Source organism: Oryctolagus cuniculus, chromosome 4, assembly GCF_964237555.1.
Source record: "Oryctolagus cuniculus chromosome 4, mOryCun1.1, whole genome shotgun sequence".
In the NCBI taxonomy this organism is placed as follows: Eukaryota; Metazoa; Chordata; class Mammalia; order Lagomorpha; family Leporidae; genus Oryctolagus; species Oryctolagus cuniculus.
In genome coordinates, this window is record NC_091435.1 from 79,773,452 (window position 1) to 79,799,385 (window position 25,934).

Here is a 25,934-nt window from a genome sequence, read left to right on the forward strand (position 1 = left end):
AAAAAAAACCAAAAACATAAGGACCGGAGACTATAGAATGTGGTGGTACGAAACTCATGTTCAGGACAACTTTGGAACTCTGTGTAATTAGGCACCTGCATGAATAAAAACACCTGAAGTCATCCTGCTTCTTGGTAACACACAAGCAGAATCGTCAATTCTTCCCACTTGTGCAGCGCGACGTAAAGTTTTAGTTCCGAGATGTATCTGTGTGTTCTACAAGTGGTGTCACGAAAAGAAAGAGAAGTCTGCATGCACTGTGGTAATCCTTTATTTAAAAACGGTGAGCTGACTACGGTTGTAGTGTTCTCATCTACCATTCTGACGGCATCATAAACGGAGGGAACAGGAACACAATTTCAAAAAGGCATTAACTTGTAAACACGCATATACGTCACACCTGCACACACACGCAACGTACATGCACACGAAGGTTACAGGCTAAACATAATTAAGTGACGAAAAAAATCTTTGCTCTAAGTCAAATTAAAACCCTTTATTATAATAAACTGTGGCAATACTGTGGCTATTATGAAAAATATTATAACTGTTTAAAAAGCAAAAAAGGAAAAATACTGGCAACTTGAAACTAGCAGCAAAAAGCAGATAAAAATAGAATGGAAGATAACATAAGACTAAGTAATATCAAGATTCTAATGTTGATACTGTGTAGGATTGCACTGAAATCATTTCAAATTGGTTCTTGAGGAACTAGGAAAAAGTCCTTTGAAATATGAAATGTGTCACTTTACAAACAGTGGAAAAGAAAACAAAATATTTGGAATGTTACACACACACACACACAGAGGAAATGTTTAGGCATAACAATTTATGTTCTTTGTTCATGAACTTCAAAAGGATTTATAAAGAAAAAAATTTAAGTGCCAATGTCGTGAAAAGTTAAAAATTCCTAAAGCTGCGAGAGTCGGTGCGTTTATGAGGTCTAAGATACATTTCAAGGTTGGGGGCAAGGCATAGCTGATCTACACTTAAGAAGAAAAAGAGAGTGGAACCCATAGGCAGGCTGAGCTTTTCGGAGAGTGTTGAAATGCAGGTGCATTCAACTCAGACTATCTTGAAAGAGTCCAGAATGTGTGGCCTCCTATAGCTCTTTGTCAGTTGAAGTCTGTTTCAGAGTGGCCAATAAATAATGAAGACTAATTTTTCAGCCAACTGGCTTTTCCTACATCCAAACACAGAAATCTCTTCTACACACACAGAGCTGACAGTCTGTAACAGCACAAGGACGAATCTCGGTTCAAGGAGAAAAGCACGTGAGCAAGGATTTTTTCTCCCCTGTGAGTTCTTATCCAAATGTCTGAAGCTGCTAGACATTTGCAGAGAGGGGGATAACTTTAGATTCCTACTGATTTAGGAAGAAAAGATATCTTAGTTTTCCTAAGGAAGCCAGAGTCATCCGAGAGCAGGGGGCCTGTTTTCAGAATCTAGGAGGTGCAATTAACGGTCTTAGTGCTTAAATTCACAACAAGATCAGATCCAGGAAAGCCTGCAGGTAGACCAGGGGAGGGAGGAGCAAGGTTTGGATGTCTGCAGTACACTTTGGAAGGAAGTGTGCCTCGTAAATCAGAATGGCTCAACTGCTTTCAGAATGAAGCGAGGTGTTCCTGGAGAAGACCCAGCTGTCTGCAGTCCAGGGGGAGGGTGCGGGGATGGGGGAAGAGAGAGAGACAGAGAGAGAGAAAGAGGCCTTCCATCTCCAGGCCCCCTCTGGGCTGAACTGGGGCTGCAGAGCCCAGAGTCCTTACTGTGGCCTTATTTTTCACGAGTGGGTTCAGCTGGGGAATTTATGGTGGGCCCAGGTAAGTAGCTCTTTCTCTCTGAACTGAATTCACCAGGCAAGTTACTGGAAATTTCCCTAAATGAAATCCTGCTGCACCAGGATCTTAAGGTGCCAGCTAATTCAGATTAATGCCCATCAGCGATGCTGCTGAGTTTCAACTGCTGTGGCGAACCATCAGCCCCCAAGGGACCTACCTAGAGACCCTGCCACACTAGGTGCTTTTGCTATCTTGAGTTTCTGAGCTTTAGAGAGTTAGTCCTTGTAACACGACTTACAAACTGCTTCCCCCTGGCTTTGCTTCACTCCTCTTCCTCCTCTTCCCCTTCTCCTTCTCCTTCCTCCATGGTTTCCACAATGAGCTCTGCCGTGCAGGTGGCTTCTCCAAGACTGTTGACAGCCTTGCAGGTGTACTTGGCATCGTCGTCCCCGCACACGTCGCTGATAATTAAAGAGCAGTTCCCATCTTCGTCGTAGTCTATCTGGAAGTGGCGAGACTCCCTGATTGACTGGTCGTCTTTGAACCAGACGACCTCGGGGTCTGGGTATCCTGCATCACAGGGAGAGAACACAGGTTGCAAACACTGTCATTCAATTCTTTTTTTAAAGATTTATTTATTTGAAAAAGTTACAGGGACACAGAGGGAGAGACAGAGTTCTTTTTTAAGATTTATCAAATCCTCCTTTTTTTTTAAAAAATAAAATTTGTTATTTATTTATTTGAGAGGCAGAATAAGAGAGAGAGAGAGCCAGCCAGCCAGCCAGCCATCTTTCATGTGCTGGTTCACTCCCTAAATGGCCACAACATTGGGCTGGGCCAGGCTGAAGCCAGGAGCCTGGAACTCCACCCAGGTCTCCCACATGGATGGCAGGGGCCCAAGCACTTGGGCCATCTCCACTGTTTCACCAGGCACATTAGCGGGGAGCTGAATTGGAGGTGGAGCAGAATTGTAAATGGTGGCTTAACCCGCCACACCACAACACCAACCCTCAAGTGTTTTTTTTTTTTTTTTTTTTTTAATGCAAGCAACCCCTAAGCTACCTCTGTTGGTTGTGATGGGGGAGGAGGGGAGTCAAGGCAAAAAATTATAATGTTGGTGCTGGTGCTGGTGCTGTGGTGTAGCAGGTAAAACCACCACCTGCAGTGTCAGCATCCCATGTGGGTTCCAGTTTGAGTTCCGGCTGCTCCACTCTGACCCAGCTCTCTGCTATGGCCTGAGAAAGCAGTAGAAGATGGTCCAAGTGCTTGGGCCTCTGCTACTTTCATGGGAGATCTAGAAGAACCCTTTGGCTTTGGATTGGCTCAGCTCAGGCCATTGTGGCCATTTGGGGAGTGAACCAGCAGATAGAAGACTTCTCTGTCTCTCTCTTCCTTTGCCTCTCTGTAACTCTGCCTTTCAAATAAATAAATAAATCTTAAAAAAATTATAATGTGACTTTTAGCATCTGTTTTGATATACACATTAGAATATGGGTATGTATTGTAGGTACCAGCATCCGAATCCCCAAATAGAGTGTTCTAAAGTTTCCCGTTTCCAATTCCAATCCTGTTACCCATTCTGGAAGGGTTATCACATCCCCTTCTCCTTATGATGCTCACACAGGACTCATTAAAATACCAAGCCAGGCAGAGATAGGCCTTTGGTATAGCTTTTCACACACTGCTTAACATGCCTGTGTGCGATTTCAGAGTGCCTAGATTGGAGTTTGGGTTCACTGTCCAAAATGCCTGCAAAGGGCTGGGCCAGGCTGAAGCCAGGAACTGGGAGCCCAATGCAGGCTCTCCCCCATGCGTGGCTGGGACTCAGCCACTTGAGCCATCACCAGCTGCCTCCCAGGGTTTGCCATTAGCAGGAAGCTGAAGTTGGGAATGGAACTGGGACTCAAACCCAGGCACTCTGCCATAGGACACTGGTGTCCCAATGGGTGGCTGAACCCCCAGGGAAAAGCCTGCCATGAATTTTTTTTTTTTTACCTAAACAGGGTCCATGTGCTTTAATTTCTCCTCAAAGCCCCAGTCAAAAGTTATACAAACACCAAGGAAATAATCCCAAAGAGGAAACCACCTGCAGATAATAATCCCTGTTATACCTTCAAAAATTAAAACAGGACAAAGGAAAGCAGGGGACCCAGGGACAGTGGTGATGGTGAGCGCATCCAGATTGCCCCAGAACCCCCCGGGGCTGAGATCTGCCATGTTCAACAGTGCGGCGGCAGCAGCGCACCCACTTCTGTTCTTAACTGAATGAAAACACTGAGAGATTACGGAGGGCGAAGCTTTTTACAAGGCATTTAGATAGGGTTCTTTTACCCGAAGGCCTCTGTCTGGTCACACGGCTGCAGCATTGCCCAAAGCGGGAGGCGGGTTTGTCCTGACTGCTCCTCTGTGCTATGCTTGGGAAAGTTGCTGAATAATCTCAGTGCTTTATTTGGTCAGAGCAGAATGGGCGCTAACCCTTGACTCTGGCTGGCACATGAAAGCCAAGGCCTACAGCCAATGCCTGGCTTATCTTGCCCTTTATCTTTCTGGAATGTTGCAGTCCCTGGAAACTACAATGCTCTGTGTTATCCACTGTGCTCACATCTTGAGGGACGGGGGCATGCTCAGATCCTTTAAGGTCTCTTGAGTCCTGAGCACCCGCAATCTTCTGTTTGCATCATTGCTGGCAGGTGGAGAAGCCGCAGGGGGAGATGGTACACTGCATGGTGCGCCCCAGGGGCCTGGGTGGGACTCTGAAGTCTCCAGTCACCCAGCACGTGCCCTTCCTCTGCACTTAGCAATCCTGCAACTTTTCTCTCACTCCATGCCATCTTTTAATTATTTATTTTTTATTTGAAAGACAGAGTTACAGACAGACAGAGGGAGGGAGGGAGAGAGAGAATATCTTCCATCGGCTAGTTCACTCTCCAAATGGCCACAGTGGCTGGAGCTGGGCCAGACCAAAGCCAGGAGCCAGGAACTTCATCTGGGTCTCCCACGTGTGTGCAGGGGCCCAAGCACTTGAGCTATTCTCTGCTACTTTTCCCTGGTTCATTAGCAGGGAGCTCAATCAGAAGTGCAGCAGCAGGGACTTGAACCAGCACCCACATGGGATGCTGGCACTGTAGGTGGCAGCTTAACCCACCATGCCATAACATCAAGCCCTGTGCCATCTTAAAAAGTCTTTCAAGGTTTCCCCTTTTCACATCCATGGCCCAGAGTCACTCCTGGCCCTGGCTGTCCTCTGAAGCCAACAGCTCCTGTCCGAGGTCACACAGCCTGCTGACCAGTGGCAGAGCCACCGAGCCTGTGTCCTGCACTTGTGGTGCCAGCTTTCCTTCGGGACCCTCTTGCAGGCAATTCACGTGCCACTAAGCATGTTCCATGACAAACCGCGTGTAACCTGGGTCTAGCGGCCGGCCTTCAGGAGCTGGGAGAGGAGGGAGGGCTCTCTAGGACCTGCTCCCTCTGACTCCGTTTCCCTGAGGGCTGGCTGTTTCTACTGATGGGGGCTGCAGGACCTGATACCGCAGCTGGGGTTGGGGGGAAGGGGGAAGTCACAGCAGGGACCCCAGCACCCAGCCCTGCCCCACCCCACCGCGGCTCACCTTCGATCTTGCAGTCAAATCTGGCGGCGCTGCCCTCCACCACCTCCAGGTCACGAATGGTCTTAGAGAAGTAAGGTTTCACGTGCGGCTTCTCCTCTGCCACAGCCTCCAGGAACGCTTGGGAGACATCTTCTGAGAGACAGAGAGGGAGGCCAGGTCACTGCCTCCTCTCTGTCCTCTCCTCCCCACCAGCTTGAACAAGTTTTTTTTTTTTTTTTTTTTTTTTTTTTATACAAAGAGATTGCTATAATTTAGCAAATAATGCAGCCTAGAGATCTGAATCGCACACGCCTTTCTCCTGGGGATGGCCTGGCCTGCCGCCAGATGGGTTTTGGCAGAAGAGAGAACTCTGCCCGAACCAGGGAAGGGTTCAGCCTCCTCGCCTTCCCTTCTGCTGACACATTAGAAAAGGAAGTCATCTTCAAAAAGCATTCTTGGCTGCATTTCCTGCTGCTTCAGGACTGTGCTGAGGGCGTCTGAGAGGTCGGAGCCTCCATGGCCTTCCTGCTCGGCTGCCCCTCCGCCCGCCCCTGCAGCAGGTCCTCCACCTGCTCCTCGGGGAAGCAGCAGGTCCTAGAGGCGCCCTCTTATCTGTGACTCTGTCCTCCACGCTCACGCTGCCTTTACTCTGTGAGACTGCGGACCAGGCCATGGGGCTGGTCCAGGGAGAAGCTATAACCCCGGAGGGCTCCCAGGTCCCCTCACTCCCACTGAGGTCACTTCTGGGTCATCTGGGGAGTGGCGGGAGTGGCTCAGGAGGGGCCAGGCCCATGTGCAGCAGACTCTGTCCCCAGCCACAAAGGAGCTGCAGAGCAGCTGGCTGCTGGCCTTGCCCGTGCCCCTACCTCTGTGCACTACAGGGATTAGACTCAGCTTCTCACCTGTGGGTACTAAAAGCCCCAGACAGCATGGGTTGGAGGCTGTCTCTGGCCAAAGGCAGCACCTCAAGCCAACAAGGGTGAGGCCCTGCATGCATCTGAAGCTGGGAGAGGTTGAGGTGGCGGGCAGCGTCTCAGAGACGGTGTCGAGGAATCTACATGACGGGGCTCCAGAAGGGGTGCTGCCAATCCCCATGCGCCCTGTGCAAGTGACGTGTTCCAGCTGCGTGAACAACGCCAGCAAAACACCAGGGGTCTTCAGAAAGTTCACGGGAACTGTGCATCAGGAAAAAAACCTGCGCATGCATTTCCAACTTGTTTTGGAAAAAAAAATAAGCTTAACTTTTAATTCCCTTAAACGAACTTTTTGAAGTGCCTTCACACAAACTCTGTGAGTTAGTTTTGGTTTAAAACAAAAACACAAAGACAGAACACGGACGGCTATTGATCGAACAGCTGGATGTGGCTTTTGCCCACCGATAGACAAGAACACTTCTGCAGTAGCCGTTGCTACTTCCCACACAAAGTACAGGGGACAGAATGACCCAGGCCACCTACTCCTGTCTGATAAAGAATGGCTTCTGCTTTGAAAACAGGCAAGCCTCAGGTTAAACAACAATCGCTAGACTTAGTCACTGCTGTTGGGGCAACCAAAAAAAAAAAAAGAAACCAACGACTTCTGAGTTTATCCTTGTAGGGTGGATAAAAAAAAAAAAAGAGAGAGGAAAGAAAAAAAATCCCTAAAGGCCAAAGGCCCCTCTGCCCGCCCTCGCCTTGCGTGCCCAGGGGCGCCTCACCTTCGGTTTCCAGTCTCTCTGCGGTGAGTGGGCTGGTGGGTGACCCCGTGGAGGATTTCCTGCCGCTGAGCCCTGAGATCATTGCCATAGAGGACAGTCTTCCAATGGCTCTCACAGCATTGCCCGTTTTCTGGAAAAGAGACACTGGGGTTGGGCTCAGGCGGTGTCCCGGGCTGCAGCTGGGCAGTGCTGGGGACCTGGCCCAGGGGAGGCAGCCGGTCCGGGAGCGAGGAGTGAGCACTCTCGGCGGGTCGGAAGATGTTCGGGGAATGGAATGGGGCCTGGAACTGATGTGTGCGTTAATGTGACTAAACAAGGTCAACATGAGACAAAAAGCCTTTTCATACTGTGCTTCAGCTCCCATAAAAGGGATAGTTTATATAAAGCAACTGCAGGCTGAGACAGCTCCGAAGACTTATTGCTGACCGGGCTCCGCGGGCCTGCTTCTCGTAAAACAATGCCCGTGACAGCGTTGTCATTGGTTAAGAGAATCGTTACTACTTATCCCACTGATCCTGGGGCAGCAGCGAGGCCACGCAGTCCACTTAACCCCCTCCGGCCTCAGGATCCTTCTCTGCACAAGGAGGGGGCTGGACAAGAGGACCTCCAAGGCCCAGTCCTCTCTGTCTCTGATCCGGGAGACGCTGGCTACTCCGGGCTGAGTCCCTGACCGCACGGTGCAGCTTCAGAGGGGCTCTCCCCGAGGGGACACTCAGGCGTCCCAAAGAGCGCGTGAAGAAATGAAGAGCAAGGGCAGCTGGCTGTCCTGGGCGGCGTGGCAGAAGACAGGCAGGGTTTCTGCCGAGTAGGCTCAGGGGAGCTTCAGTTTCTTTGCATTGTGAAAACTCGACCAAGCAGAGGACTTAGGTCAAGAAATCCCCAATAATGGACAACTGTGTCTCTTCTTTCACTCCCCCCCCCCCCCTTTTCTGTGGTCAGTGAGGTAAGAACACTAAGGTATAACCAAGTCCCATGCCTGCACGCTAAGCAACTTCTGTGTTGCCACCACAGGCTGCGCCCCAGAGAGCAGATGTCCCCACGGACGCACGCCTGGTGGAAGCGGTCGGGCGTGGCCTGCGCTCACTCAGCTCACTTTAGCTGGGCCCTCGTGGGTTAGCTCCATACCCCAGGGACTTGAGGGAAGCACTCTAAGCCAGTATGCTTCAGCAGAAATACCAAGCATTTCCAAAGAACTCCCGGATGCTAAGGAAGCGCATGGAAAGTTGCGTGCATGTGGTTTAAGGGGGCCCCATGGTGGCAGCCTGCCCCCACCCCGCCCTGTCACTCCCCAGTCACACCCTCACTGCCCCCTTGCGCTCTTGCGTTCACTTGGACAGAGGCTCCACCTTGCCCTGGCCTTTAGCCCTCAGTCCTCACGCACGTCACTGTATGGGGTGGGTACGTTGCAGCCACGGAGCATCTGGGTGAGGCGGCACTGAAGGCGGTGAGCGATGACCCGCTTAACTCTGGGCAGCCGCGTAAGGACGCCCTGCGGACGGATGCCTGCTCTCCTGGGACAGGTGTGCTTGCTGTGCTACCTGAGGGTAGAAGCCTGGCCCTTCCCTGGAGTCCACCTGCCCTCCCTGTGCGGCTGGAGTCGGAGCCAGACCAGTCTACTTCAGCCAGACTCTTGGACCCCGCCCTTCCCCGCTTGCTCGTCCATCCCTTTCTCCAGCTTTCTCCAGATCGGCCTGCCCTGGGTCAGGAGTCTTTAAACCCAGAGTGTTCACTCCCTACAAGGGGCGGCTTCGTCCTGGGACCCCTGACCGTTGCGTGACCCTGTGCAGGTCACATCCCCTCTCTGGGGTTCCGTGTCCTCAGACCTGAAGAGGAGCCTCTCCCACAGCGGACAGCGCAGCAGGGAAAGCTCCCTAACCCCACAGCAGCCGCAGGACCATCTTGGTCTGTGCAGTGCACTGAGTTGATGGCTTTTGTCGGTTTTGTTTTTTAACAAAGTTACCCAAATAAAGTTATCCGAATGAGGCAAACGAAAGGGTTTACTATTGCAAACGTAGTAACAAATAAGCCTTGCACATGGAGACATGCAGCGTATAATTTCTAAATTCTAAAAACATATACGTGCTTAATAAGGAAATATTTTAAAATAATCTATAGCAGGATTCAATCTTTGGGACAGATTTGTGGGAAAAAATGTTAGGGAAGTTATTTGTCAGCACTAGAAAAGAAAGCAGTTGGCGTGTTGTGGTCTCCTGGCTTCATGCGTTTGACAGGTGCTTTACTAAGACCTTTGGAGAATTTTTGGAAAGCAAAATGACAAAGTTTCAGCTCCGATCCTTGAATCCAGAGATCCCTTTCCTCCTTTGAGGGTGATCCTCAAGACTGGGGTCCTGTGTTCCTGGTAAGTGCTGTCTGCCCCAGCCCCTTCTGTACTCGGCAGACTCCCCACCCACCGCAGAGCCACCTGAGGGTGCCCAGCCTCCCTGGCATGCCTGGGACTTTGGGGTGTCCCAGGGTTAGGGTCTTTCAGTGCTGATCCGCAGTCTGTGGCAAGCCCAGGCAGGCTGGGCACTCTAGAAACAGCCAGCACACCATCGCCGGCCCCAAGACTACACTGCTGCCCGGAAAGTGCACTGCATCCTGACGCGATGGCCGAGAACGCTCTGCGCGACACTGAGTCTAGTGCTGCACCCCATTGCCCTTCGCTCTGTACCACCAGAGAGCTGCTGGCCCCCGGAGCAGTGCTTCTGCCCGCTGACCTCTGATTCGCAGGCTTTTCCTTGCAGTTTACACACAGAAGCCCCGTTACCCTGCTCAGCTTACCCAGCCCCATCGACTCCTCGCCAACACACCCTTGTAAAGTTCTTTTCAGAGAACTGTCAAATAGACTTTTTTCTTGGGGGGGGGGATAACTTCATTCTAGGGTTGCTAATACAACTGATCATTCATGCCCAGCCTGTCCGTGGTGGGACTGCCTGGAGGGATTCCCACCTATGTTATGTTTCCTCCTGGGGCCTTTGATGAAAGTCACACTAGAACAACAATGGGGCAGCCTTGTGTGCTGCTGTAGAATGTTCTGGGCCACCTGTGTCTGCTCTGCCCTTCTTCTTCCAGCATGGGTCACCCCACTCTATCCATGCCACCACACCCTGTCCCAGTGTTCAGAAATTCAGCTGCTCATAGAGAAGACCCCCTATTCGGGGGGGGGGGTAAGTTCCTGGTGGTTTGGTTACCACACAGAAAACACTTCCCTAAGGAAACAGCATAGCACCAGAGGGTCAGACACGGCTGAGGCGTTACTGGGAACATAATGCTTCAGGCTCATTACCTGCTGAACAGGATTTGGTGAACTACTTTTGTGTGGGACTTTGTGAAACCTGACCGCTGATTTTGTGGAAAAGTCAAAGGCTGTCACCTGGATTAAAATATGGAATTAAGGTCCCTCTCTAAATTGTACCCTTTTCTGCCCCCTCTGGGAAATCCCATGACTAATGACACTGCAAGCAACAGCAACAAAAATCTACCTGATTAACAGCACCACAAATCAAAGGCCCCTGGCTCAAATGGCTGAGCGGTTCCATTTGCTTCCTTTCCCATTTCCTTATCTCTTCTCCAAAGCTGCCCCCTGGGTTGACATGGCTCCACCTGCAGATGTTCCCCAGCGATAAGGCTGCCCCTTAGCCCACAGCCCCACCGGAGCACAACTCAGTGAGCTCCCTGCTCTGAGAGCTGCCCCACCCCAACACCAGCCTCCCTGCCTTCCTTTGAGACCCACTGGGGCCACAGAGTCATTAGCAAAGCCAACCTTTGGCCTTGTAGCCCCCCCTCCCTCTTTCCTAATATTTGCTCCTCTAATCCCTCCCAGTGGCACCAGAGGGTCAGCAGCCCAGGTGTTCCAGCTCACCTTACATTTGAGGGAGGCCAGGAGACCTCTGTAACCATTCACCAGGGGAGGGGGCTGCCTAACCAAGAGCCACTGCCACTGCACAGGAGCTCTGGCTGGGGTGAGCCTGGGCGGTGATCCCTGGAACTCCACCCCCTGGCCCTCAGTCACCTTTGCGACCTCTCCCAACCTGCATGTGAGGCTTAGGTTCCAAAGGAACTGTGGTTTAGTCACCCCACCTGGCAAATTTCCAGTGCCCCACCCCCAACAGTGATTTCCTTTTTCTCGGCCACCCAGGCAAGGTCTCAACGCCCCCAAGGTCCCCTGAGTCCCCAGCTAAAAGGCTCTGCTGCTGTCCAGCCCTACACAGCCAGAGTGGGCCCAGTCCCCACCACTGTGCCTTGTCCTCCACCTGTGCAGCTGTCACCTCCTCTCTGGCTTCATTTCGACCCCCTGCTCCTGGGAGCTTTTCCTCAGAGCCACGTTAACTCTGGCTGCAGCTGGCCCCTCTCTCCAGTCCACACTCATGTATTCACATACGGGGATGGAGAGCCACATGGGTAGTTCCATTCCTGGTGTGTCTCGCTCCCTTTGCTGTCTGTGTGTGTGTCCATCCCGTTACACTATACGTTCCCTGAGGACAGAAGCTATACCCTCTCAGAAGCCCAGGAATCTCAGGATACTAGTGTGACAATAAAAACTGGAAACCAGATGGCGGTAGTGGTAAGTACACTGTGGTTTTGGGTGCTAGTTTCACCTGTCTTGCTATCAGAGGCAGTTTTGTGTTGTTGGAAAGACTGTGCTTCGGAGCGAGGCTCTGAGTTTGGGTCCTGAATCCACTTATCACCTCTGTGATCCTGGTGACTTTCCCAACCTTTCCTTGGCCTCAGTTTGTCTGTGAAGCAGAGACAACAACAGTACCTGCCTCCAGAGATTAAAAGACTCAATACATGAACGGTGCTTTGGCCCCTGATGCACGGCCAGCCCTCAGTACACATTAGCCACAGGCATTGTTCTGGAACGCTCGCCGTGTACCAGGCATTGAGCTGAAGGCCACATGAAGATGTCACTCTCACAACGACAGGAAGGTGGTACCACCACTGACATTGAAACCAGAGCAAGGTAGAGTCACTTGCCTTTGGCTACCTGTTGCATAGCCAGTAACACAACACACAGCTTCCCCACCAGCTGGGACCCGCGTCCATCTCCTTGGATCATACACCTACCTCCTCCATTGTGAAAAAGTGTAGGACTATCGCACCACCCACAGGGAATAGGCATTCTTTAGGGTCGCCCAGCAGACCTCAAGGTGAAGTCGCTCAACCCTAGCCATGAGGAGATGGGGCACCAGAGGCGTAACGTGGGTGCGGGACAGGCTCTGTGGCCTCCCTGATCGGTCCCTCGAGGACAAGGCTGAGCAGGACCAGAGAGATGATTTCCCGAGCAAGCACTCGGCGCTCAGGACTCTGCACAGCAACGGACCTGAGTCGGCTGCCTGAATCGGTCCCAGCACGATTCAGAAGCAGATTTAAGCATTCTTGGAGTGAGGCCAAGCAAGCAAAGGATGACAGTGGTTGGAACAGAGCAGCCACGTGGGCAACGCCCCTGTCCAAGTGCCACCTGCATTACCTGCCATTTTCTTCTTGCCATGTACTTCTTCATGCGGTCCTTGGAGAGCTTCTTGGCCTCCATGTTCTTGGTATCCTTCATTAGCCACGGGTGCTGGAGGCACTGGGTACAGTCCAGGCGGTTTCTGAGATGGGAAGAGAACAGAGGCTTTCTGACCAGGAAGGGACCAGAGACGTCAGTGGTCACACTGCAAGTGGGGGCTACCTGTCTCCTGTCACACAGGGCAGAGCCCAGGACCCCTCTCTGGACTGGTTCACCAGGATCAGAGACACTGTCCCTGCCACCATTTCCCTCTATGGGTCTGGGCAGACCCAGCAAAGGTCAGTGCCAAGAGGCCTCCCCACCAGGCAGGCAACCTAAGGCCCAAGGCTGGGACACCTGTCTCAGGATGGCTCGCACCACAGTCCAGGGTGGGGGCTGGGGCCTCCCCTTCTGGAAAAGGGGAAGTGAAACACGAGGACAAAACCTGTGAGAGTCACTCAACCCTCGGGTCTTGTGGTGAAGCCAAGGATCAGGCTTTTCCTGTTACAACCCAAAACAGTGTGCCCTACATACAACCTGTGATTCAGGACAGCCTTAGGCCTGGTACTCATTCAGTCTTTCAGGAAGCTCTGGGAACCTATGAGGATTTCAGGGCCACTGTCTTTACTGGAACAGGACTCATGAAGCCCAAAGAACCAAATACCAAGTGCAATCATCCACAGAGAAACTCGACAAGAAAGAAGCATAGTGAGCTTCAGATAAGAGAATTGTGGATGATTTGCATTTTCTTATGGTCTTCAAATTTTCTACAATTTACACATATTGATTTTACGATTAGAAAATTTAAGAGTGCTGATAGGTGGGCCAGCGCCGCGGCTCACTAGGCTAATCCTCCACCTTGCGGCGCCGGCACACAGGGTTCTAGTCCCGCTCGGGGTGCAGGATTCTGTCCCGGTTGCCCCTCTTCCAGGCCAGCTCTCTGCTGTGGCCAGGGAGTGCAGTGGAGGATGGCCCAGGTGCTTGGGCCCTGCACCCCATGGGAGACCAGGATAAGTACCTGGCTCCTGCCATCGGATCAGCGCGGTGCACCAGCCGCGGCGGCCATTGGAGGGTGAACCAACGGCAAAGGAAGACCTTTCTCTCTGTGTCTCTCTCTCACTATCCACTCTGCCTGTCAAAAAAAAAAAAAAAAAAAAAAAAAAAAAAAAGAGTGCCGATAGGTGGAGATTTATGGTTTGAGAGTTAGTGGGAATCTAATGTCTTAATCTATCTCATTCATATAAGTTCTTTGTGGCCAGACTGTGGCATAGCAGATAAAACTGCTGCTTATGATGCCAACATTCCATATGGGCACTGGTCCAAGTCCTGGCTGCTCCACTTCCAATCCAGCTCCCTGTTAATGCACCTGGAAAGCAGCGGGGGATAGCCCAAATGTTTGGGCCCCTGCATCTATGTGAGAGACCTGAAAGGAGCTCCTGGCTCTTGGTTTCAGCCTGACCCAGCCCTGGCCATTGTGACCATTTGGGGGTGAACCAGTGGATGGAAGACCTCTCTCTGCCTCTCCCTCTCTCTCTGTAACTCTGCCTTTTTTTTTAAGATTCATTTTATTTTACTTGAAAGTCACAGTTACACAGAGACAGGAGAGGCAGAGAGAGAGAGAGAGAGAGGTCTTCCATCCACTGGTTTACTCCCCAGATGGCCACAACAGCCAGAGCTGCACCGATCCGAAGCCAGGAGCTTCTTCTGGGTCTCCCATGCGGGTGCAGGGACCTGAGGAATTGGGCCATCTTCTACTAATTTCCTAGGCCATAGCAGAGAGGTGGATCAGAAGTGGAGCAGCCCAGTCTCGAACCAGCACCCATATGGGATGCCGGCACCACAGGCGGCGGCTTTATCCGCTATGCCACAGCACTGGTCCCAACTCTGACTTTCAAGTGAATAAATAAATCTTCGAAAAAAATTAAAAAGATCTAGGTACATTTTTTAAAAATATCAGTTCTTTGGTGATTCCATTTAAAAAAAAATGGATTTATGTATTTGAAAGGCAGAGCAACAGAGAAAGAGGAAAAGCTGGGGCAGAGAGAGAGAGGAAAAGCAAGAGGAAGATTGTCTGTCGTCTGGTTCACGCCCCAAATGGCTACAACAGCCTAGCTGGGCCAGGCCCAATCCAGAAGCATGGAACTCTATCCTGGTGTCCCCCAGAGGGCAGACATGCAAGTACTTAGGTCATTATCTGCTGCTTCCCAGGTGCATTAGCAGGGAGCTAGATTGAAGTGGAGCAACCAGGACTCCAACCAGCACTCTGATAGATTCCAGCATCGCAGGTGGTGCCTTAACCCACTGTGCCACACCACCTGCCCCCAGTGGCTCCATTCTGTGAGCACAGAGAGGCCCATCACGGACTATCACTGGTCAAGGTCAGATGAGAAAATAACGAGTGCATGCATGAGCTCGTTCACCCGATCCTCAGTGTAAAGGAGGCTTGGTTGCCATCACTGGAGCAGTTACCAGCAGTGTGCTTTCACCTTGGGAATGTGGGAGCCCTCACAGCGAGAGGGAGCCTCTACACCCCCATCCAGATTCTCCTTGGGTCCCACCTACTTCTGATGCAAAGACTGTGACAGCTTTGAGGTCAAGGAGTAGGGACTGGGGCCCACAGGGCAGCTGGGCCTTGAGAGGTGGTGGGGAACAGGGAAACCAGACAGAGCCATCCACAAGACTCCAACGTGGCTCCTTTAGCAAGCAGGCTCTCCTGTCCTAAAGAGCGCCTCTCCCAGAGGGGCACCAGCTGCAGCCTCGGAGGGCTCTGCGGGCCAGACACACAGGCACAAGCCTGGCCACAGAGCCACCTGCCTGGCCCTGGAGGGCAGCTGCCCTGCCTTGCCACATCTCTAGAATGCCAGCCATGTCACCTCCCTTCTCAGGCAAGGCTACAGCTGGGCCCTACTTCCAAGCTCCTCAGAGCCCGGCCTTGCCCTGTCACCCATTGACAGCATGGGTGAGGTGCCCAGCAGGCCAGAGGACCTCATTGCCACCCCCGCGCCTCCTTCCCCAAGGTGCACACAGAGTGCATAAATAAATCTCTCATCCTTAGCCGATTCTTCTGCCCAGGACAGACCTCACCAACAAATCCTGCTCGGCCACCTCCAGTCTCACCTCCTCCAGGACCCCACTGTCCACCCTGGCACTGCAATCCCCAGGGCTCATGAGCCCCCTCTCCTCAGCCTGCACATGCTGGCCTCCCGCTGTGCACCTGTTCTCTGTTCGTGGGGGTGGGGGGAGGTGGGGGTGTGGAGGTGGGGAGAGGGCTGGGCCTCGTGGTCTGGGGCTATAGCCTCCCTCTGTCAGTGACACAGGCACCTGGGCACACTCAGGCTGGCCTTTCTCACACCAAGCCAGAACCCCCCGGGCACCTGAGCAGGACCCACAAATAGGCTCTCAGGTTGCCCTTGCCACTGCTCTTGCTGTGCAGTGGGCACCCCCCACCCCGCTCCCTTGCAGAGGGGCCAGGGCTTCAGCCACCCCCAGAAAACAAGGGGACACCCTCTCCCTGCGCCGTGGGGTCGGTGCCGCATTTCCAGTGAGGTTTCTGAGACACTGGAGATGGACACAGAGCCCAGTGCCGGAGAGCAGGGCCTGGTTAGATTGCCTATCCTCCACGCACACTCAGGCTGCGGGCCTGGCAGCACCTGCCCGCCCCTCCTCGAGGACACGGGACCAGGGAGGGAGGAGGGGGAGCCCCAACAGGAGGAGGAGAGCAGGGAGGGGGCAGCCACCATGGCTGGAATCACTACACATTACTTCATGTCCTTCTTCAGCAAGTTGCTGATGAAATCCTTGGCGTCGTCGGAGATCTCATCAAACGCCTCGTCGTCGAAGTCCCAGGTGGCTGAGGTAACATTGGCTAAGGTCTCATTGTCATTGTCACCCATGAAGGGGGAGAGGCCGCTGACCCTGGTGGATAAAAGCAGAAGAGCAGGGGTGAAGAGGGGAGGCCCTGGGGAGGGGGAGGGCAAAGCTCCAGCCCCCAGCTCAGGCTGCGAAGTCCTTGTGCCTGCCTCTCCTCTCCCCCTGCACACACACCCTCACCCTTTACCCTTCTCCATTGCTCATCTTCTGTGGGGTCTCACCTGTCTCTTGGCACCGCCTGCCTTCGAGGCTATGCCAAAGGACCTTGACTTTGTGTGCAGACCTCTGTATGGTCCACACCAGGGCTGAGAAGCCTGCGGGTCCCAGTCCCAGTCTTCACCGAAGCCCAGGCAGGCACCCTCTCCAGGTCCCTTCCTCCCGTGCTCCTGCCCCTTCACCGAGGACTAGTGTGTGGGCGAGCATTGCTGCACCTGTCTCCCGCCTTTTCTGCACCTTCAGCTCCAAGAAGGGAGTGCTGCTCTCAGGTGGGCCTGGCAGGCGGGCTTGGAATCAGCGTGTGGGCTCAGGGCCCTCGGGCGCTTCTGCCCCGCTAGATGGCATCCCTTCGAGGCTGGGCAAGCCCCCTAATCTCTGGGTCACAGTTCCCTATGAAATGGAGAACGCCCTGCTAAACTACAAGGTGGGCACTTCATCGTGACGACCCCAACACTGACCACGTGCTGGGCACCAGGCAAAGGGCTCCAAGTGGAAGCATTTGTTTCATCTTAACCTCCCGGCAGCACAGAGGAAATGGAAGCTCACAGTGGGAGAAGCAATCTTCCCAAGGACTCACAGGCGGCCACATTTGCACGCAGGTGTCGGTCAGCAGAGCCTGTCCTCTTAGCTGCCACTTCCTGCTGGCATTGCTATGGAGACCAGGTGAGCTCAGCAGCTAAGGACCACAGATGTGAGATGGATCTGTCGTGCCCCTCCTCTCCGCACCATCCCTGACCCCAGGGCTGATGTTTGCAAAGTAAAGGATCTCAAAGCCCAAGAGAACCCAGACACAGACACAGACACAGACACAGACACAGACAGACAGACAGACACACACACACACACACACACACTGACCTGGGGTCGGCCCTGTGGTTGTGCAGCCTGCCCAGCTATCTTGGAGTCCCGCCCTTATTTGGGTCTCACTCTGGGTTTAATGCTCTCCTGATGTCATCTTGAAATTCTTAATGGTGTTTGAGCAAACTGCCCTGGCTTTTGACCTTGCAAATTATGTAGCAGATCCTGTCCTGATCCTGCTCTGAGGCCCCCAGGCCATTGGCATCTGCAGTTAGGGCCTTGCTTACGGCCCTTCTCCCAAGCCCTAAGAGTTCATCACCATATATGGCTATGAGGTATATATTCTAGAGCTGCCTGGCATTCCACCCCTCCCGGAACCACGACTAGCAGAACGGAACCCCCTTGAAGTCCTGGAGAAAGCTAGCAGCGGGAGGAACCGTGAATTATCTCACTCTGATGAACACATTTGTGTTTTGAGTGATAGATTTCTGTAGATGGTGCTTTTAAAAGCAGGACACAGAGTTGTACTTTATGAAGGCAAAGGGATGATGATTTTGGCCATGACCCCAAGAGGCAAGGTTGGGTGTTCACGTATCCAAGTCTGCACTGGTGTGTGCTTCTCCTTCCCCTCCCCAGGCCTCAGTTTCCCCTTTTATACACCAAGGAGACAGGAGACTGGGCTGGATTTCCCAGGGGACCCCATTGCTGCCATCCTGTGTGGCCTCAGCAGCCCCATCAAGAAGCACCCTGTCTCCTGCTCGCCAGCTGCGTGCTGCTCCCTGTCCCGACACTTTTCCATTGGAGGCCAGAGAGGGAAAGCCCTGCCCGCTCCAGAAGACAGCAGGAAAAGCAAGTAGCCCCGCTGTGGAATGCTGCGAGGTCCCCCTGGTGAGCCTCCTTTCCTAATTAGGAGCTGTAATCCTGCAAAGATGGGTCTTAATCTCCCAACGCTCGCTCCTCTTGCTCCTCGCCTCCGGCCTCTGGCACCCCTCCTCCCGGCAGCCCATCCATCAGAAGCGGCCCCCTCTCCCCTGGCTGGCTCCCAGCCTGCCTGAGCTCCCCAGCACACTCCCTGGCAGACAGCACATCTCCAGAACAGAACCTGAGGTAGGAGGAGACGTCAGAAGCTCAGGGAAAATGGAATTAAAACATAAGCTTGTTTTGGTGCAGTTTTGAGATCCATGCCTACGAAGGGTCTTCAAAAAGTTAGTGGAAATTCACAATGAGGAAAAAGCTGTGCATGGATTTCAAAACTGCTTTGCACAAAAATAAATGTACATTTTAATTCCATTCCTCCGGGGACTTTCTGAAGCACCCTTAAATGTGCATGGCATGGTGGCAAAGAGAGCGTCTGAATTTGCAGTGATGCTGTTTCTCAGTGATGGGATTTCAAAGGACCCCAACATGTTTTCTTTTGGGCTTTTTCTCTGTTGCCAAAATTTGCATAAGGGATCCTGTATTTTTTTATTTAAAAAAATCATGATTTGCTAAAAGATAAAAAAGAACCCCCCAATCCACAAATGCAAACTGTCAGCATTAAGACAAAGCTCCTGGTCTTCCCTGCTCTCAGCCGATGGATTTATCTGGATTTCACATTGCAGTTGGCCAGGGCAAGTCCCCGGATGCGGCACTTTCTCCACACACAGTATCTCAAGCACATACCAAGTCTCCTGGCTCACTTTGCAAGGCTGAGTACTGGCGTCTGTGCCGCAGGGTCACAGAGGGAGTGACTGCAGGGCACAGGGGCGTCAGTTCTTCATCGCCCTGCTGCACAGCTTCACCCAGGGGATCTGAGGCCCAGGCAGAAAGTCAGGAGGCCACAGGCTGCAGAGTTGCCTCCCGCACTATGCTTTCTCCCTGCAGCCTTGCAGGTCACAGACACGTGGCCTGGCTGCACTGGCAGCCAGCCAAGGGGACCGTGTGTCTGCCAGCACAGCTACTGAGTGCTTAGATGGGCTTAGGCTTCCACCTCGTCCTGGCCCTCAGGTTCTCTGGTGGGGGCTTGGAGGGGGCTGGGTGGGGCCCTGGGAGCAGCTCACTGTTGTTTTGTGCCGTGGCCAACCAAGCAGTGGCCTGGGCTTCAGCCACGGGAACCATAGCCCAGGTCCCTGGACAGCAGGGCCTGAAGGTGATGACCAGGGCTGGTGATCCCAGAGGCAGCAGGGCTGGAAGCAGAGAGCATGTCTGGGCTCCGCAGTGGAGCAGCAGGGCCAGCTCTGGGTGGGAAAGACTTGCTCCTCGAGAAGAGCTCCGGCACGGGGACGCCTCCTCGCAGCTGACAGGGCTCTGTCCCCAGGACTGCTCGCCGGCCTTGCTGCCACTCACACACCTCTCCTCCATCCTGGCACCCTCGGCCATGTACCAGGTGGGGTGCTGAGGGAAGCCCTGCCTGGAGAAGGCCTGGAGGAAGGAGGCGGGGGCTGCTTCTGCCTCTGGGGCTGGGGGTGGGAGGGGCGGCAGGAATTTGGAGCAGGGAGGAGGGCAGGGCCAGGAGAAGAATCCCGGTGTCCCCGTAGGCAGCCAGGGAACACCATGTCCTCGACCTGGGGCTGTAGGGGAGGGCAGGGAGGCAGCAGAGGGGGAGGCCTTTGGAAAAGGAGGCAGGCCTGGATTTCTTCCAATGGAAGTGTGGCTTCCAGCTCTCCACACTCTCTCTGCCAGAAACCAAGCGGGCCCCGGGGAGAGCACCCAATCCTGCTTTGCCCTTCAGAATCAGGCGGGCTCCACAAGCCCACCTGCTCCTTCCCTTCCCCGCCCAGGAAGGCAGGCTGGAGGCCAGCCGGGCAGTGGTGCAGCCCTGGCCTCTCAGCTTCGGGAAGGAGCTCCTCAATGATGCCAGCTCCCCCAAGTCTGACAGCTCACCACTTAGGAGGACCTCAGCCGATACAGGGCAGGCAGCAAGTGTGGGATGACCCGGCTCCAGCCACATGCCAGGAGGAGTTCCCTGGCATGAAGGGTGGCCAGGCAGGCAACCCGGCTGCAGAGAGGAACAGAACTGATGCAAGTGTCCCAAGGGCTGATGGCACAGCCAGGCCGGAAGGAGGCCATCGGGTTGGCCCTGGACGGCTCCCGCGCTGCATGCTCTCTCCAGGGCTCTGGCTGGGGAGGGGGATTCTGAGGTCTTGATGCTCACTGTGAGAGTCAGGTCGGCCACTGTGGTTGGGTCCGAGAGCCAGGCTGCTGCACAGGGCTGAGCCAGCCTGCTCCTTGCCAGCCTGCCTCCTGACACGTCTCTGCCAGACACCTTCAGCCTGGTGCCCCAGGCATCGCAGCACCTTCTCCTATTTCAAAGACTCTTCCTCAGTTCTTGGCCTTGGCTTTGGAAGTCTTCTATTATAATGTAGCCCAGGGCCTCCCGTGAAAAGAACTTGCATTGTAAAAGAAAGTGCTCTTCTGGCCAGTAGTCTTAGTTCTGGGTCTCAAGAGGATGTTCAGAAATGCAGAGACCACTGAAGCACATGGACCAGAATGCCTGCAAGCTGGGAACCACTCAAAAGCCCACCATGGAAGAGTGCAGAGTCCCTGGATTACGTTCACACAAAGGGATACTGCAGAGCATTGAGAGTGAACCATCCACAGCCACAGGCTACTGTGAATGGGAGGAGCCAGACACTTCTCTCTGTTTGATTCCACTGACAGAAAGTTCAAGAACAGGAGCTGGTGCTGTGGTGCAGCAGGTTAAACTGCCACCTGTGATGCCAGCTTCCCATCTGGCCACTGGTTCGATTCCCAGCTGCTCCATTTCTGATCCAGCTCTCTGCTAATGCACCTGGGAAAGCAGCAGAAGATGGCCCAGGTACTTGGGACCCTACATTCACATGGGAGACTGAGATGGAGTTCCAGGCTCCTGGCTTTGGCCTGGCCCAGCCCCTGTCATTGCAGTCATTTGGGGAGTGAACAAGAGGATGGATGATTCTCTTTCTCTCTCTCTTACTCTTTCTGCCTCTCTCTGTCTCCACCTCTCTCTGTAATCCTGCCTTTCAAATAAATAAAATAAATCTTAGACACACACACACACACACACACACAAAATGAAAGTTCAGGAACAAGCAAAGCTAACTCATGAACATAATGGTGACCTCTGAGGGTAACCAGGAGGGGGCACCAGAGGGCTGCAAGGGCCCTGGCTAGGTTGCATTTCTTGACCTGGACTGTGACCCACACAGAGCAGCCCTGTGGTTCTGGTTTGTCCATGGTTGTGCCCATTTTAACACTGATAGTCCTGAATCTTGGGACACCTATCAGTCACAGGCAAACTAGGACAGCTGGTCACCCTGCCCAGACTGGGGGGTGGCAGCCAGCCATAGGGACTTTCCTGGCCCCTGTGATCTCAATGCCAAATGAAGACTGAATGCAAGCATGACCCACTCCAGGTTGTTCTGAGGACCAAGCACAAGCCCCTGTGAAGATCCCTGTGCTAGGAAGAACACTCAGGTAGCAAACAGGAAGGCAAGTCTCCTTGGGGACAGCAGATGGGCCCAGGACAGTGGCTGCCGGGGAGGGCGTCTCAGGGGTCTGGGGTGTCCCCATGGCCAGAGGTCAGTGTGGGCAACTGCAGGCCTGGGGAAGCCCTGGAGGAAGCAGGTGAGGCCTGCCGCCCTCTGTTCCTTACCCTCCTAGTATCGTCACGGCAGCTGTCTCCACCCAGAGGGGCTGGTGTAGGGAGAGGCTTGGAGTTGCATGCCTGGCCAGGGGTTTCTCCCCTGCCGCTCAGAGGGAGGCTGCCCTAACCGTGCACCCCACAAGAGTGAAACTCCTGAGCCTGGGAGAAGGCTGCATAGCTCAGAACTGTCCTGCTTCTGCCAAGCCTTTTCTCTCTCTCTTCTTCCTTCCTTCTTCCCTTCCCTGCCCTGCCCTTTCTTTTCCTTTTAAAGATTTATTTGAGAGACAGAGAGGAAGGAGTGGAGGTGGGGAGAGAGCCAGCAAGAATGAGAGTGTGAGCTTCCTCATCTATTGGTCCACTCTCCAAACGCCTGGAGTAAAGCTGAAAGGCAGGAACTCAATCCAGGTCTCCCATGTGAGTGGCAGGAACTCATCACCTGAGCCATCGGTGCTGCCTCCCAGGGTCTGCGTTAGCAGGAAGCTGGAGTCAAGAGCCAGAGGTGGGAATCAAACCCAGACACTCCCATGTAGCAGGTGGGTGTCTTCACTGACATCTTAACCACGAGGCCCAGGGCCAGCCACCGCCTCAGCTTTTCTAACAGCGGCTTCCAAAGCCGGCTGAGTGTCAGAGCCCCTGGGGCCTTCCCTCATGCTCAGGGCTGGAGACCCCTGGTGTCTAGCAGAGCAGTCTGAGCAATCCCCTCCAAGTATTCTAGGACAACAGCTCATTTCCCTTTTGCTTTGACAACAGAATTTCGTTCTTTACTGGATGCACCTGTTTCTCTGCGTCTTCAGGGAGACCATCCCACAAACTCAGCAGGCCGCACAAGGTCAGAGCTGGCTCTGAAGGCTAAAGACTGATCGCAGCCTGCGGCTTCAGGAACTAGTCAGGGGGATCTGCTGAGATACAATGTTCTAGAACTTGGTGACCACAACCTAGAACGTGCAAGGAACACAAAGTTTTGGGTCCCCTGGACCTTGGGACCAGAGCCTGTGACTTAAGGACCACCTGGCTGTTTTGTGCGTGCAGGCACCTGCCACGCCTAGGTCTAGTTTGCTGGGCCCTGCCTCGCGTTCGCCAGCATTGCTAATGCAAACAGCTTCACATCTTGCCCCTGATGCCCCAGTTGTAATTACTGTGCTGCTTCCTGTTGGTCCCACTGAAGGCTCTGTCATTGAGAGCTTGTTAATCGGTTCTGTGTACTGGACTCAGAAACAACGGGAGCCACTGGGGTCCCCTACTCACACTGGCCTTGAAGACAATGAAAATGCCCAGAGACGTCCACCTGGACGCCGTCCCCCTCCATCCACAGACCACCCACAGTGAGGGTGCTGGCCATATGTCCCTCCCTGCCTACCCAAGGCCTGGTTGGCCAGTGAGGGGATGGTGAGGGCCCAGAATAGGGGTCTGGGTTAGCTACACGTGGCTACAGATGTGTCATGCTGGCGACCCACTCAGAACCCTCCCGGCTCTGACGCTGGCCCTGTCCTTGCTACACCAGGGCAGCCTGGGGCCCCTCCTGCAGGAGCCACGGGGACTCACAGGATGTAGCAGATGACGCCGATGCTCCACATGTCCGTGGCATAGCTGATGGGCTCGTAGTTGATCACTTCGGGTGCCACGAATTCCGGGGTGCCGAAGAGGACCTTCAGAGACCCGGCGTTCTCTGAAACCAGGATGCAGAGGGATCAGGCGCCAGCTCCAGAGAAGCAGATAAGCAGCTGCCCTGAGGGACACAACTGCCAGGAGGGACACAGACCGGGGTCACCCTCAGGAGCTCTCTCTCGATGACTGCACAGAGACACGTGGCCTTCTCATTAAACATACACATCAGTGCATCAGTGAACCAAAGGGCCACACTCAGTTCAGACGTCCTGTATGCAAAATGGTCCTTTCATGCCTGTCTCTCCCATGAAGTAGGCCCCGGGACAGAAAAGGGACTTTCTGCTGAACTGTCATTCATGCTGTCCTCATTCTCCTCTTCAAAACCCTCCACAAGCCCAGGAGGCCATGTGGTACCTACAACCACTGAGGATGGAAGTGAGGCCAGTGGGTGAAGGACCTCCCCTGCCCATTTAATGGTCCCAAGACTCACCCACTGTGGTCTGGCTCCTGAGCTGTGCACTGCCCACCCCATCCCACCGCCTTCCTCCTCCTCGTCCTGGAGCTTCATGCCTGGCCCGCAGGGTCTGCAGGGACCATGGTCAAGGCCGGGAGAGGCTGTAACCCAAGTTGGTGACCCTTGGCCACAAAGAACCAGAGCTGCCCCTTGGCATGCACCTGAGGCAGGGTGCTGGCATTGGTGGCACTGCAAGAGGGCCTTGCCAGTAGTGGATGGCCGCGGACCTCACGCCTGGGGCTACTTCTGGTCTCGTTGAGCTTTGCAGAGTGCATGGCCCATGTTCTAAAGCCAAGGCCGGCATCCTGGAGATGTGGAAGCTCTGCCCCAACTCTAATCCTTCCCACTGAATTGGAACCGCTTCCTGGCTCTCTGACTGACACAGTGCCCCCATAGTGACCCTGTGCCCAGCGAGCCTGCACTCGTGTGCCTTGGGTCCTGATGTGGCCAGCTCTTGAGGCCAAGGATCTCCTTGTTTGTTAATTAATGAGTGGCTACTGTGTGGGAGCCAGTCCTGCTCACCAGACCCAGCTCCCCCCTGTCCCGTGAGCAGGAGGAGACAGTGGGCCAGGCATGATGGCTGAACCTCGGGGCCTGCTTCTCCCAACCTGTGCTGGCCAAGAGGCAAGTCACTGCCCAGCAGACCCCCACTCCATCCCTGCCCTTGGACGATGGATGGGACCCAGCCCCACCAGGACTGCGAGTCCTGGGAGAAGGCTGACTGAGTGGCATCAGCTTGGCCAGCTCCTCCCACTGCCCGCTGCGTGGTGAAGCAAAGGCAGCTCCCGGGGCTGCCGGCTAGCAGGACAGTGGCCGAAGTGGGCAGGCGACATGTGAGGCCCAGTCCCCGGCTCCAGCGACTTCAGGGCTGAGTCCCCTATCCCCTCCCTCCTGCTCAGCACGGGGGAAGCAGAAGTGCCAGGGAGCACCCTGAGCGAGGCCCGGTGTCCTGCCTCCAGCCCCAGCACCTCCTCTGGCTCACTGTGGGACCTCAGCTTCCTGCTCCACAAATTGGGTACCATAGCAACTGCCCTGCTGACCTCACTGTGAAGGTCAGGGAGCTCCCCGCTTTCTTTTTACCATGAAAGCGCTCTGGCAGCCACAGAGCAAGGTGCCGATGTGGGCAGCCACTGTCACCAAAATGAGCTTTGCCGCTAATGGCACCAGAGTGCAAAGCAAAAGAGGCAATGGCAGTCGCCATCATCATCATCATCATCAAATAAAGAGCCGCTTGTCCTGTGGGTGGGGCCCTGCTGCTGTCGTGTGCCCTGGAGGGACTCTGCCAATACTCCTCAACGGCTCTGAGGCAGGCTCCATTGCTGCCCACTCCACTGCTGCAGGATGAGGCACCTGAGGCTGACAGCCCCAGGGCTAGGGAGCAGCGGGGGCGGGACCTGAACCTGGGCCCTGGTGGGGGGAGACGGCGGGAGAGGTGCACGGGCCTTACCCAGCCTTCTGGCCAGGCCGAAGTCGATGAGCTTGATCCTGGTGCCCGTCTTGTTGACGCACATGATGTTCTCAGGCTTGAGGTCGAGGTGGACGATGCCCTGCTTGTGGATGTACTCCACCCCCTCCGAGATCTGACGCATGTACTTGATGCACTCGCGCTCCGTCAGCTCGAAGTCCTCGTCGATGATGCGCTCAAACAGCTCGCCACCTGATACTCTGTGGAGGCACAGCACACTCAGCCCCCCGGGACCCCCGGGGCCACGCTGGCAGGGAGGCCGGCCGAGGGCAGGCTGGGACTAGGGGGCCCCAGGCAGGAAAGTGCAGGGT

The 25,934-nt window shown here is 54.2% G+C and overlaps 1 protein-coding gene across 12 annotated transcripts in view; it reads right to left on the reverse strand.

Moving 5' to 3' along the window:
- Positions 1–255: 255 nt before the first annotated feature.
- Positions 256–25,934, reverse strand: part of MYLK (myosin light chain kinase) — a 267,908-nt gene continuing 242,229 nt past the window's right edge. For 9 of the 12 annotated variants that reach the window (XM_070072211.1, XM_070072215.1, XM_070072213.1 and 6 more), the window contains 7 exons: positions 25,606–25,823; positions 23,582–23,705; positions 16,315–16,467; positions 12,532–12,655; positions 7,062–7,191; positions 5,387–5,518; positions 256–2,348 (listed from right to left, as the gene is read on the reverse strand). In XM_070072211.1, the coding sequence (XP_069928312.1) occupies positions 2,101–2,348; positions 5,387–5,518; positions 7,062–7,191; positions 12,532–12,655; positions 16,315–16,467; positions 23,582–23,705; positions 25,606–25,823 (1,129 nt within the window). In that variant the 3' untranslated portion in view covers positions 256–2,100. Of the gene's footprint in view, positions 2,349–5,386; positions 5,519–7,061; positions 7,377–12,531; positions 12,656–16,314; positions 16,468–23,581; positions 23,706–25,605; positions 25,824–25,934 lie in introns of those variants that run through there. The other 3 variants (XM_070072214.1, XM_070072220.1, XM_070072221.1) reach the window with 2 other exon arrangements.